This window comes from Entelurus aequoreus, linkage group LG20, assembly GCF_033978785.1.
Source record: "Entelurus aequoreus isolate RoL-2023_Sb linkage group LG20, RoL_Eaeq_v1.1, whole genome shotgun sequence".
NCBI classification, from domain to species: domain Eukaryota; kingdom Metazoa; phylum Chordata; class Actinopteri; order Syngnathiformes; family Syngnathidae; genus Entelurus; species Entelurus aequoreus.
Window position 1 is genome coordinate 2,807,021 of NC_084750.1, and position 14,132 is coordinate 2,821,152.

Here is a 14,132-nt window from a genome sequence, read left to right on the forward strand (position 1 = left end):
TTAACACATAGTTTTTGTTAATAACGAGCATGAATGTAAAACAATTTAAGTTTAACAATGTGTGTACATTCCACCTGTCTTTTCTCTTCAAAATAGTTTAACTGGAAATGCAGAAACAACTTTTACAAAGGCAACAACTAAGCAGTGGTTGCGGCTGAACACAATGTCTGCAAGGTGCAGGTCAGGCAGTGGTAGTGTTGTCCAGTCATGTATTTGTGTACTTTTCAAAATAAAGGTTGCGCAAAAAATGTCATTATTGGCTTTGTTTGAACATACAATCTTATGATACATGAAACATATGTTTCTTATTGTAATCAAATAATTTATGCATACAATAAGATGTTGAACATACTAGACAACTTGTCTTTTAGTAGTAAGTAAGCAAACAAAGGCTCCTAATTCGTCTGCTGACGTATGCAGTAACATATTGTCATTTCTTATTCTATTATTTTGTCAAAATTATGAAATTACTTGTTAATTTACTGTTAATATCTGCTTACTTTCTGTTTTAACATGTTCTACCTAAAATATTGATACTAGCACAATTGTCCTAGATGATATGAATGGGTTGGTGTTGGAATTTATGAAATCGGTGGAAAAATTTTGACGTAGTAACAGTTTGAATTGAGAATGAGTATTTCGGAGTTCCTGGAATTTGAGGAAATCCGGGAATTTGTACCAAAAAAAAAATAGGAGTGCTTGTTGTCCCAACTAAGAGGATTGTTTTGAAGGGAGAATGGTCAAAAACGGTTAAGAAATGTGGGATATACAGTAGATTGTTTAATGCCCATTTATTGTCAATGGTGAGAAAAACCGAGGAAATTCTGGGAAAACCGGGAATTTTGGGAAAGGGCAACCATGTTTTGCATTCGATATATCGGAAGAGGTGGCGACTTGTCCAGGGTGTACCCCGCCTTCCGCCCGATTGTAGCTGAGATAGGCTCCAGCGTCCCCCGCGACCCCGAAGGGAATAAGCGGTAGAAAATGGATGGATGGATGGATATCGGAAGAGTAGTGTGGGTGGATGGTTGAAAGGTCCGAATCGGGTTTAAAACTGCCATAACATTTAGAGAATGCAGGGCACTGTAGAACTATGAATACGTCCATTCATTTAATGGGAATTTCTTGGAAATTTGAGAATTTTAGGAAAACCGGCAATTTTTGAAAATATTGACACTTGCACAATTGTCCTAGATGATATGAATAGGTTGGTGTTGGAATTTTTTGGAATCGGTTGAAAAATGTTGACGTAGTAACACATTGAATTGAGAATGGGTATTTTGTAGTTCCTGGAATTTCAGGATAACCAGGAATTTGTATGAAAAAGAATGTGTTTTTTGAATATTTTGAAGGGGGAATGGTCAAAAACGTTTAAAAAATGTGGACTGTGAAAACTTTCTGGGAAGAGGTGAAAATACGGCAAGAAAATGTAAATCCAACCGGCAGCTTCTTGTCCTTAATTTTCTGAAATCTGGGATTTTATGGAATTTTTTTGTACCTGAAAAATGCTAGTTTGATTGTTCAAGGTGAGTGGAGTGTGTGGATGTTGGAATGGTTCAAATCAATGGAGAAATGTGGGATATACAGTAAATTGTATAATGCCTATTCATTGTCAATGGTGAGAAAAATCGGGGAAAATCTGGAATTTTGGGAAAGGGAAACCATGTTTTGCGATCAATACATGGGAAGAATAGTGTGATCCGAATCAGGTTTAAAAATGGCGCAAAATTTCGAGAATGCAGGGCATTGTAGAACTATGAGTACGTCCATTCGTTTAATGGGAATTTCTTGGAAATTTTAAAATTTCAGAAAAAACAGGAATTTTTGAAAAAATTGATACTAGCACAATTGTCCTAGATGATATGAATGGGTTGGTGTTGGAATTTTTGGAATCGGTTGAAAAATGTTGACGTACTAACAGTTTAAGTTAAAGTTAAAGTACCAATGATTGTCACACACACACTAGGTGTGGTGAAATTTGTCCTCTGCATTTGACCCATCCCCTTGGGGAGCAGTGGGCAGCAGCGGCGCCACGCCCGGGAATCATTTTGGTGATTTAACCCCCAATTCCAACCCTTGATGCTGAGTGCCAAGCAGGGAGGTAATGGGTCCCATTTTTATAGTCTTTGGTATGACTCGGCTGGGATTTGAACTCCAACCTACCGATCTCAGGGCGGACACTCTTTGAATTGAGAATGGGTTTTTTAGAGTTCTTGGAATTTCAGGATAAACGGGAATTTGTATGAAAAAAATACGTGTGTTTCTTTGTTTCAACGAAGAGGAATATTTTGAAGGGAGAATGGTCAAAAACGTTTGAAAAATGTGGACTGTGAAAAATTTCCGAGAAGAGGTGAAAATAGGGCTTTGGAAAACTGTACATTCTGGGAATTCCTGGAGTTTTTTTGTACTTGAAAAATGGTAGTTTGATTGTCCAAGGTGAGTGCAGTGTGTGGATGGTGGAATGGTTTGAATCAATGGGATATAGTAGATTGTATAATGCCCATTCGTTGTCAATGGTGAGAAAAACCTGGGAAATTCTGGGAAAACCGGGAATTTTGGAAAAGAGAAACCATGTTTTGCGATCGATGTATGGGAAGAGTAGTGTGGGTGGATGGTTGAAAGGTCCGAATCTGGTTTAAAAATGGCGCAAAATTTTGGGAATGCAGGGCATTGTAGAACTATGAATACGTCCATTCATTTAATGGGAATTTCTTAGAAATGTGAAAATTTTAGGAAAACCGGCAATTTTTAAAAAATATTGACACTTCCACAATTGTCCTATATGATATGGATAGGTTGGTGTTGGAATTTTTGGAATCGGTAAAACCTTCTAGGAAGAGGTGACAATAGGGCTTTGGAAAACCAGGAAGTCTGGGAATTCCTGGAATTTTTTTGTTCTTGAAAAATGGTAGTTTGACTGTCCAAGGTGAGTGGAGTGTGTGGATTGTGGAATGGTTTGAATCAATGAGATATACAGTAGATTGCATAATGCCCATTCATTGTCAATGGTGAAAAAAACCCGGGAAATTCTGGGAAAACCGGGAATTTTGGGAAAGGGAAACCATGTTTTGCGATCGATACATGGGAAGAGTGGTGTGGGTGGATGGTTGAACGGTCCAAATCGGGTTTAAAAATGGCGCAAAATTTTGAGAATGCAGGGCATTGTAGATCTATGAATATGTCCATTCATTTAACGGGAATTTCTTGGAAATTTGAGAATTTCAGAAAAAACAGGAATTTTTTTAATGATTGTCCTAGATAATATGAACGGGTTGGTGTTGGAATTTATGGAATTGGTTGAAAAATGTTGATGCAGTAACAGTTTGAATTGAGAATGGGTATTTCGAAGTTCCTGGAATTTCAGGAAATCCGGGAATTTGTACGGGAAAAAAAATAGGAGTCTTTGTTGTCCCAACTAAGAGGAATGTTTTAAAGGGAGTCAAAAACGGTTGTGGATTGTGAAAACTTTCCAGGAAGAGGTGAAAATGGCATTTTTTTGAACATGGAAAATGGTAGTTTGATTGTCCAAGGTGAGCGGACTGTGTGGATGTTGGAACGGTTCGAATCCGGTAGGAAATGTGGGAATTGTGCATGTTTGAAAATTGTCCCCATTTATTTTCAATGGGCCAAATGTCCCTGAAAACCGGGTATTCAGGGTATTTTTCAATTGGGGACCTCAATGCCTGAAAGACTCCAAGACCGAGGACTGTCACGGTGTATGTTGCAGAAGACTTACATCACATATGAAGGCAGACGCTCTCCCAGCTTCTGTGGAGTGGCGCTCTTACCACACGTGTTTCCTGTGAATAAGCGCTTTGTCCTTCTGCACTTTGCTGAGCTCAGGCTGAGCTGAAAGAAAAAACAAAAAACAAAAAGGAAGAGGGTGTAAATAGGACGAGTAATTAAGCCGACAGATCATCCTGATGACGGCAGCAGAAAAGAGGTTTTTAGCTTATGGGCAGTAACCGTGGTCGGGACGCCGCGACTTTACCCGTGTGCGGGGATGGGGGTGGGGCATGGCATGTGTCCCCTGGGTAGAACTGGGATCCACTTGAGCGTATATATAACCTGCAGCAGGTTCAAGGCACACCTCACCTGTTGGCCGGGGATCCAGCACGGAAGTCAGTCAGGGTACAGAGACCGAGATCCACGTGGATGGATAAGATCTTTGGTGCGAGGAGAACATACGCAATGACCATCTGTCAGACAGTATGTTGTGTTCCTCATCATTCACTCAAATATCGTCTTACTCTACTCGTGTCCAAAGTAGACACGTGATGTTTTTTTTTTTTAAACCCTACCAAGAGATTCATGATGATGACTGAATAAGGTTTGCAGCAAGGAATCAACCAACTGGGAAATAATCCATAAAAACGTGGATGCAAAAGCAGTTTTTGAGCAATTGTTGATCCACCTTTGTTAAGGGTTCAATCACCAGTTTCCCGTTTGTCAGTTCATGTCACCTTTCCACCAAAAGCTCAACAACTTTAAATACCTGGAACCTTTAGTTCCTGACACCTAGAGTTCCTGGAACTAAGTGTGTGGTTTGTGTTTCCACCACATTTCACAGTTCAGGTAGTTTATACAAATCAGGCTAATGACTTCTGGAGGAGCGGTTTAGTATATTTATACACCGATATCATGTAAATAGACAATATTAAATCCAATTTAGTTTACTGAAAGGTAAGTAAATGAAATAAGAAGCGATAATATACAAAACTAGAACATTTTGACGGGGCCTGCTATGTGCCCTGAACCTCAGTCAAAGTCGGCATACTCTTAAGATGGCGCCAAGTACCTTAATCCAAGATTTGGAGGTGTAGCCATACAAATTAAGATGAAAAGATAGCATAGAACGTTAGCATGATGACAATGGACAAGTTAGCGTACTTCTAAGGTAGCGCCAAGTATTAAAATGCACTATTTTTAGGTGTAAACATACACAATTAGCCGAGCAGCTAGCATGAAACGTTAGCATGTTATAATGACATAGGACAAGTTAGCGTACTTGTATAATGGCACCGAGTGTTAAACTGCCTTATTGCTAAGTGTGAACATTCAACATTAGCTTAAAGGTGAGCATAAAAAATTAGCATGCTAATATAAGAGACATTAACATACTTCCAAGAAGGCGCCAAATATCAAAATCCGTTATTTTTAGGTTTGAACATCTGAAATGAGCTAAAAAGCTGGGAAAAAACATTATCATGCGTACGTCAATATGATGATATAGGACAAGTTAGCATACTTCTAAGATGACGCCAAGTGTTAAAATGCCTTATTTGTAGGTGTGAACATTCAAAATTAGCTAAAAAGCTAAAAGATGATAAGTATCAAAAATCATAATTTTTACATCTAAACATACAAAAACGTTAGCATGCTAAAGTTATCATGCTATTATAAGAGACGTTAGCATACTTCCAAAATAGCACCAAGTATTAAAATTCATGATTTTCAGATTTAAACATACAAAAATAGCTAAAAAGCTACCAAAAATCATTAAAACACTAACGTTCTCAAAAGTATTTTAACCAGGTATCACAAACCATCCTTTTGATACTATTTTGATCATATCTATTTATTTGCAAACTTTTTACGTTTTTTGGTGTCATAAATCAGATCTATATGATGATAGCTTTAATGTACAGGCAACTTGTTTTTCCACTTTACTGCTACTTGAACAAAAAAAACAAATTGGTCATCATCATAGCAGTGTTTTTCAACCATTTTTGAGGCAAGGCACATTTTTTGGGTTGAAAAAATCCGGAGGCACACCACCAGCAGAAATCATTCAAAAACGAAACTCAGTTGACAGTAAAGAGTCGTTGTTGCAATTGTTGGATATGAATTTAAACCATAACCAAGCATGCATCACTATAGGTCTTGTCTCAAAGTAGGTGTACTGTCACAACCTGTCACATCACCCCCTGACTTATTTTGAGTTTTTTTGCTGTTTTCCTTTGGGTAGTGTTTTAGTTCTTGTCTTGCGCTCCTATTTTGGTGGCCTTTTCTCTTTTTTTGGTATTTTCCTGTAGCAGTTTCATGTCTTCCTTTGAGCGATATTTCCCGCATCTACTTTGTTTTAGTGATCAAGACTATTTCAGTTGTTTTTATCCTTCTTTGTGGGGACATTGTTGATTGTCATGTCATGTTCGGATGTACATTGTGGACGCCGTCTTTGCTCCACAGTAAGTCTTTGCTGTCGTCCAGCATTCTGTTTTTGTTTACTTTGTAGCCAGTTCAGTTTTAGTTTCGTTCTGCATAGCCTTCCCTCAGCTTCAATGCCTTTTCTTAGGGGCACTCGCCTTTTGTTTATTTTTGGTTTAAGCATTAGACACCTTTTTACCTGCACGCTGCCTCCCGCTGTTTCCGACATCTACAAAGCAATTAGCTACCGACTGCCACCTACTGATATGGAAGAGTATTACACGGTTACTCTGCCGAGCTCTAGACAGCACCGACACTAGACAACAACACATAATTTGCAGACTATAATTACTGGTTTGCAAAAAATATTTTTAACCCAAATAGGTGAAATTAGATAATCTCCCAGGGCACACCAGACTGTATCATACCTTGCAGTGTGAACAGTACTGTAATGATGACATGGTTTTTGAGTAAAATGCTCTATTTCAAGCAAAAAAGGGTTGGCCTTGGTGTCGTGAAAATGATCTGGCAAGATTACAGTGCAATATTATTCCAAATGAAACCTAGACTGTAACAACTTGGTATCGGATTGATGCCCAAATTTGTGTTATCATCCAAAACTAATGTAAAGTTTAAAACAACAGAAGAATAAGTGATTATTACATTTGAACAGAAGTGTAGATAGAACATGTTAAAAGAGCCATATTAACATGAACTACTGGCCAAACCTGCGGTCCCCAAACTGTATGAGTCGGGGGGCCACATTGGGTTAAAGGAATAGGTTATCTATTTGTGTGTATATTTTATGTCTTCTTCTTCCTCTTCTTTCTATCCCCTCCAGCTCCCAACATTTAGCCTGTGAGCGCCTGGACAGGAAAGATTTTTTAAAAAGTATATACTGTATATATTTTTTTTACTTGGGACGTCCCGGATTGGGGACCCTTGCCATGAACGGTCAATAGATCCACGCTCCTTTACGGAACTTTGTTTGGACAAGCACACCCATCTCCTCCGCCTCTTCAGCCGCATCAACACTTTCTTGACCCCAACAATCCCTCCCTCCGCCCCGCCCACTGTCTTCGGTGACTCCTGCCCCTCCCTTCCCTGCCTGGGATGGAGAAGGAAAGAGAGAGAGGCAGCCGGCCCACCATCACCACCATGTCCCCAGAGGCCCCTTGCCTTGCCTGCCCGCCCCTTGCCGCTGCTCAGTACAGTTGTGCCTCAGTCCCGGACCGTGACCACCAGCCGGGAACGCCACTCAATGTGAATCCTCTGTGTCAACCACAGAAACACCCAGAAAAAGAACACCCTCCCAGGAACATGGCAGCGGCACCCTTGGCCCTGGCGCTCGCCCTATTGACCCTGGGCCCGGGGCTTACATCGGCGGGGTGTCCGGCGGCGTGCCGGTGCTCCTACGCCATGGTGCAGTGCTTGCAGTCCGACGGCATCGCCAGCATCCCGGCTTTGGCGTCGCAGGAGAGCGAGAACGTGACGGACATGTGAGTACTCGTGTGATGTCGTGAATGGATGGAATGCCTTGGACGTATGTCCAGTCCAGTCAGGGAGTTGGCGGGGCCATGTTGTCCAAGGTCAAGGGCTTCTGCCAAAAACTTGCACAACTTCAAGGTTCCGTGCTAAAAAAAAAAGTTGCATAGGACTGTCTGCTTCGAAAATAATCTTTTCAACATTGCAAATGGAGACAAAATCTTTAGCTCGACTGTTTAGGAAGAGTTGGACAAACTTTGATTGGAAGTTGAAGTGGGTTCGTAACACTTGTTGTTCAGTCTTTGGGCACCACACGATTCAATTCGATTCTTGGGGATAACGATTCGATTCAGAATCGATTCTCAATTCAAAATCCATACTTTTCAATAACATTGGGTTAGTGTTGTCCCAATACAAATATTTTGGTACCGGTACTAAAATGATTTCGATAGTTTTCGGTACTTTTCTAAATAAAGGGGACCCCAAAAAATGGCATATTGGCTTTATTTTAACAAAAAATCTTAGGGTACATTAAACATATCTTTCTTATTGCAAGTTTGTCCTTAAATAAAATAGTGAACATACAAGACAACTTGTTTTTTATTAGTAAGTAAGCAAACAAAGGCTCCTAATTTAGCTGCTGACGTATGCAGTAACATATTGTGTCATTCTCCTTTCTATTATTTTGTCAAAATTATTAAAGAGAAGTGGTAGAAAATTAAAATTAATCTACTTGTTCATCTACTGTTAATATCTGCTCACTTTCTCTTTTAACATGTTCTATCTACACTTCTGTTCGAATATAATAATCACTTATTCTTCTGTTGTTTGATACTTTACATTAGTTTTGGACGATACCACAAATTTGGGCATCAATTCGATACCAAGTAGTTACAGGATCATACATTGGTCATATTCAAAGTCCTCATGTGTCCAGGCACATATTTCTTGAGTTTATAAACATAATACACATTTTTTTAAACGAAAGAAGATGTTGTGATGCCACAAAATATCGACGTAATCATAGTAGTATCGACTAGATACGCTACTGTGCTTGGTATCATTACAGTGGATGTCAGGTGTAGATCCACCAATGGCCTTTGTTTACATTCTGATGCCGGTGGGCTACGGTATGTACTGAAGCATGTTTAGCTATTCCTCGTCCTGCAGGGATGATACTTGCCAGAGGTACTTGCCAGAGGTACTTTTCAGAGGCGGTATACTACCGAATATGATTCATTAGTAATATCGCGGTACTATACTAATACCGGTATAGCGTACAACCCTACATTGGGTGCCAGTTCAATGATTAACTACATTCCTCCATAAAATAGATAAATAGCTGTGATAAATATTCTACCATACTTCAAATAAAACTGGTTTTGTTTGATAAAATTCTACCCAAACGTTTAATAAAGTCAACAAGAGAAGTATCCCACACTTTTCTAAAGTAAATGTGTACAGCAGATATAGATCATCTACATCAGGGGTGTCAAACGTACGGGTTTTATCCGGCCTGCGGGACGAGTTTCCTAAGTATAAAAATGAGCCGAAATTTTTTAATGAAAGAAACTGCTGTTCTAAATGTGTCCACTAGATGTCTCAATAGCAATTCTTTGTATCTTTGTAGATTATGCTACATATGTAAAAAAATATATAAACCACAGGATGTTAGTGCACCAGTCGAGGAAAATTAGCAATTTACATAAATAACATCCTGTAATTTTATTTTGATATTATTTTTTTACCTTGATAGATTGAAAATTAACACCAATGAGTTGACTGATGAACATTATCATATAATTTATTCAGAAAGTATAAATAACGACAAATAAACCGCAACATGTAAGTGTAAAAAAGACAAACAACAACATTATGATTTGTAAATTTTTCAGAATGTGCTTGTTCTATTTTTAAACAAAGAAAACAATCTGAAGTTGTCTTTATTTTTAAGTTATCGTGCCGTGATTTTACCAGTTGGGAGTAGATTTTTCTCTATGTGGCCCCCGATCTGAAATGAGTTTTAAACCCCTGATCTACATCAACAATATGATTTGTCAGAGTGGCTGAACGGGACAGATTGAAAAAAAATTATAAAAAAATCGATTTTTTGATTTTTTTTTTTTAACCGATTAAGAATCGTTTCAAATAGGAATAGCGATTAATCTGTAAATAGATGGGGTTTTTTTTTACATTCCTAGAATCTACATCAACAATATGATTTGCCTGAGTGGCGGGACAGGACAAATAAAAAAGAAATAAAATCGATTTTTTGATAAAAACATTTTTTTAATCGATTAAGAATCGTTACAAATAAGAATAGCGATTAATCTGAAAATCAATTTTTTATTTTTTTTTGGTAACCCTACTTGTTCTTTCGTCTAAAGTAATGTTCTGCGACAGTCATCAGCCACAGTTAATAATAATAATCATAATAATTAGAGACACTTGTTTAACCCTTTAAAGCCTGAACCACTACATGATTGACAGAAAATTGCAATTATTTTAAACTGGAGCTTTTATTGGTCTTTCTGAACAAATCACTTTTTTTTTTTTTTTTACAAAAATCTATTTCCATATATGATTTTTAATTTGTATCATATTTGACACATAAACAACTATCATGTTATTTCCAAACACCATTCATCGTCATCTTTTCCCAGCTGTTCCAGATCATTCAAAACAGTTGTATTATTAAATATTAGGTCATTTCACATTGCGTCGTCAGATTAACTGTTCATAATGATGTGTCAGTAAAAAAATACATTTGTCTTACCTTATCCCTTTCAAATTTGACAAAGTTTCTCTTCAAAAATCAGGCGTCTCTCGTTTCTTCTTCGTGGCAATCTTGCAAGATGACTGGACAGCCCTCTAATAAGTCAATTACGGCCCCCATGTGGATGATACATTAAATGCATGCATCTGATCTGATATGTCAGGCTTTTAAGACAAAACTAATTACACTAATGATGTAGAGGGATCAAAAACATATGCATCACGTATGACACGTTTGGCGTTATCGGGCTAACTCAGGGGTCGGCAACTCAACATGTTGAAAGAGCCATATTGGCCCAAAAATACAAAAAAACTATCTGTCTGGAGCTGCAAAAAAAATGAACGCCTCATTAAAGTGTTATAATAAAGGCCACACGTGATGTAAGTGTCTGTTAGCTATATTAGCCTACTATCAAAATGAGTATGTGTCGCAATTCTTCATTGACAGAAATGTTGAAATGTAATTTTTATTCTACACATTTTAACAACATTGGAAAACATTAGTAAAACTTTTGAGAGGGTGAGATAACTCCTGGAAGTTACTGGCATAGAATAGCCAAAAGTATAGATGTGTGTGCCCAAGTTAAAGGAAACGGCAGGCTGTCTTCTTCTAATGGATTTTTTTCTTTGCAAGCTGGGTAACGTTTGTTGTGGTCTGGAACAACATGGCAACGTTTGCTGTGGTCTGGAACAAAATGGCACACAAACAACCATCGTAAATGCATCCGATGTTACATACAGATAATGTGTCATGAGACATGCAAATATAGATTAAACACACAGAGGACATAAGGGAAAGTCAAATATACCTACAAACAAGGCATAATGCTGCATGTTAGCATGGATTGAATTAACATGACACATCACAATTTCCAGTTTCTCTATTCAACATGTTCGAAAAGGAGTAGGAAGAAGCAGAGCTTATTTAATCCTACCCCTTTTCCTTTACATAGCAATTTCTACAACTTTGGTTCACTTCCTGTCCTCAATTTATTCACAATATACTCCGTAAGTCATAACAATAAAAATAAATAAATAATAATTACTGAAGTAAGTTATATTTCATATAGTGAGATGAGTAAGATTATCTAGACAATGAATGTTTATCATGGTTCTTGTTCTTTGTACTTTGTAAACACTTTAAGTTTGAAGAATATATTTATTTGGATTAGCTTGCAGTCATGCACTGACCTAATATGCCTAAATTAGCACTGCACACAAGTCAATAACATCACAGACCTCACCTTTGTGCATTCACGCACAGCATAAAACGTTAGGTGGACAAAATGAGACAAAGAAGGAGTGGCATACAACACGTCTTTCTGTGGCAGCTTCGGAGAAAGTTGTACATGTAAACAAACTGTCGTGTCACAGTCCACGCCGCTACGGTGAGTTGATGGACCGCCAAAATTAGTAGGACAAAACGGCACTGGCCAAATACTCTCATCAGTGAAGTATGAACACTGACCCGTCTCCGCTCGGGATGCTGGCCACACTATGGACTGGACTTTCGCTGATGTGTTGGACTTTCACAATATTATGTCAGACCCACTCGACATCCATTGCTTTCGGTCTCCCCTAGAGGGGGGCGGGGGGGTTACCCACATATGCGGTCCTCTCCAAGGTTTCTCATAGTCATTCACATTGACGTCCCACTGGGGTGAGTTTTCCTTGCCCGTATGTGGGCTCTGTACCGAGGATGTCGTTGTGGCTTGTACAGCCCTTTGAGACACTTGTGACTTAGGGCTATATAAATAAACATTGATTGATTGATTGATTGAACACAAACATATTAAACATTGGGCTTTTCTAACAGTTAGGAAGGTTTGTGCCATGTTTGTCCTCCTACAGAAACCATATTCAAACAAAAAATATATTTTTACCCCCATCTTTTTCCATTTACATACATTTTTGAAAAAGCTCCAGGGAGCCACTAGGGTGGCGCTAAACAGCAAATACCTGTACCCGTGCGACATTTCAGTCCCATACCGCGAACCACGTCCACAGGAACAATCCCCTCGATGTGTCGCGGCTCTGCTCCGGCTCATGGCAGCCATACGAGAGCCTGCCAGTCCAAATTGTTGTTGAGTCGGAGGAGTACCACAATAGGGTCGACGTCTGAGGCCAGAGGATTATTACTTTGTGCAACATGCTTTCACTCTCAGCCAGGAGGTTGTAATACACACAAAATATTTTTCAATTACTCGGACCAAGATGTGAATTCCTGACTCGCGATTGGCTGCGAGCCCAGAGGTCGTTGTGACCTCGTTGGTTTGCTGTTTCCCCCAAAATCCAAAAATGGTGCCGTGGAGCCGAGGGCCTAGCTTAGCTTGTTTCCTCGCAACTTTGTATTCACTTTCCGGGGCGAACAAATCAACAGGAGTCGTGTTGGCGTGCCGCTGGAAGGCTTTCACTTTCAGTCGTACCTTGTGATTTCAAGGGGGGGGGGGCGGCGGCCTTACAGAGTTATAAAAGATATAAATGTCGCTCTCGGCAACACCATGCTGTTCCCGCTTTGTTCTGCCCTGGCATTCTGAGCAATTAGACGCCGAGCGATTGTTAAGAATTTTTCTGAGGCGTTGGCGCAGCATAGTCCATTACTCGCTTCCGCTGTCAATCAAACTCCCCCGTCTCCCTTACCGCCGTCCCTACATCGGTGTTCCCTCGCAAACACCACGCTGACGTCAAATCCATCAATACGCTCCAAACACAACGCGTGCGAGGGACCGCGCGGACGGAGCGCCACGCAAACGAGAGTCCATTAACGGCGCTACGGCGGGCCCGGGGTTCATCATAAGCCGAGTGAGAAATTCAATTTTGTGAATTGCCAGTCAATGCGCAGCACCAGGCCCCTCGGGAACACTCGATGATATACAACCCAATTGGCTTAATCCGATAAGTCAAGGCGATGGGCAACCCCACCTGCCCTCTCATCACATTATTGCTGCACGGACCCATCAAACGGGAGTAGGAGAGGAAACTTAAAGCAGGTCGCTGGAAAGTAGGCCGCATGCTGGAGTGTTCTTGCCTCCAGCTGTTGAGACTTGCAGGACAAATCATTCCAACACAAGCCTGACACCATTGCTCCTGGTAAATATAGCAACAGTTTGAGCCATATGTGTAGGCACACTAGCGGTGTACAAAAAAAAAAATTTCAGATTAATCGCGACTCTTATGTGTAATGATCCTTAATCGATTAAAAAAAAACTCAAAAATCTATTTTTTTGTTTTATTTTTTTCAATATGTCCTGTCCAGCCACTCAGGTAAATCCTTTTGTTGATGTAAATTCCTGGGATGTATTTAAAAAAAAAAAAACACATTAACAACTGTTATTATTCGTAATGGTTCTTAATTTATTAAAATAAAAAAAATAAAAAAATCCAAATGTCCTGTCCAGCCACTCAGGCAAACCATATTGTTGATGTAGATTCTAGGGATATAAAAAAAAAATATATATTTTCAGATTTATCACTATTGTTATTTGTAACTATTCTTAATCGATAAAAAATGTTTTTTGTTTTTTTCATCTGTCCTGTCCAGCCACTCAGGTAAACCATACTGTTGATGTGGATTCTAGGGATATAAAAAAACAAAAACAAACTATTTTCAGGTTAAATCACTATTATTTTTTGTAACGGTTGTTAATCGATTACAAAAAAATCTAAAGTTTTGGTTTTTTTTCTCAATCTGCCCTGTCCAGCCACTCAGGTAAATCATATTGTTG

The 14,132-nt window shown here is 39.2% G+C and overlaps 1 protein-coding gene across 8 annotated transcripts in view; it reads left to right on the forward strand.

Moving 5' to 3' along the window:
• The window catches only part of ntrk1 (neurotrophic tyrosine kinase, receptor, type 1), a 294,126-nt gene that overhangs the window by 126,864 nt on the left and 153,130 nt on the right, over positions 1 to 14,132 (forward strand). For 5 of the 8 annotated variants that reach the window (XM_062029188.1, XM_062029186.1, XM_062029190.1 and 2 more), the window contains one exon: positions 6,989 to 7,646. The exons of 1 other annotated variant lie outside the window; for it this stretch is intronic. In XM_062029188.1, the coding sequence (XP_061885172.1) occupies positions 7,261 to 7,646 (386 nt within the window). In that variant the 5' untranslated portion in view covers positions 6,989 to 7,260. The remainder of the gene's footprint in view (positions 1 to 6,988; positions 7,647 to 14,132) is intronic. 2 more of the 8 variants (XM_062029191.1, XM_062029192.1) reach the window with 1 other exon arrangement.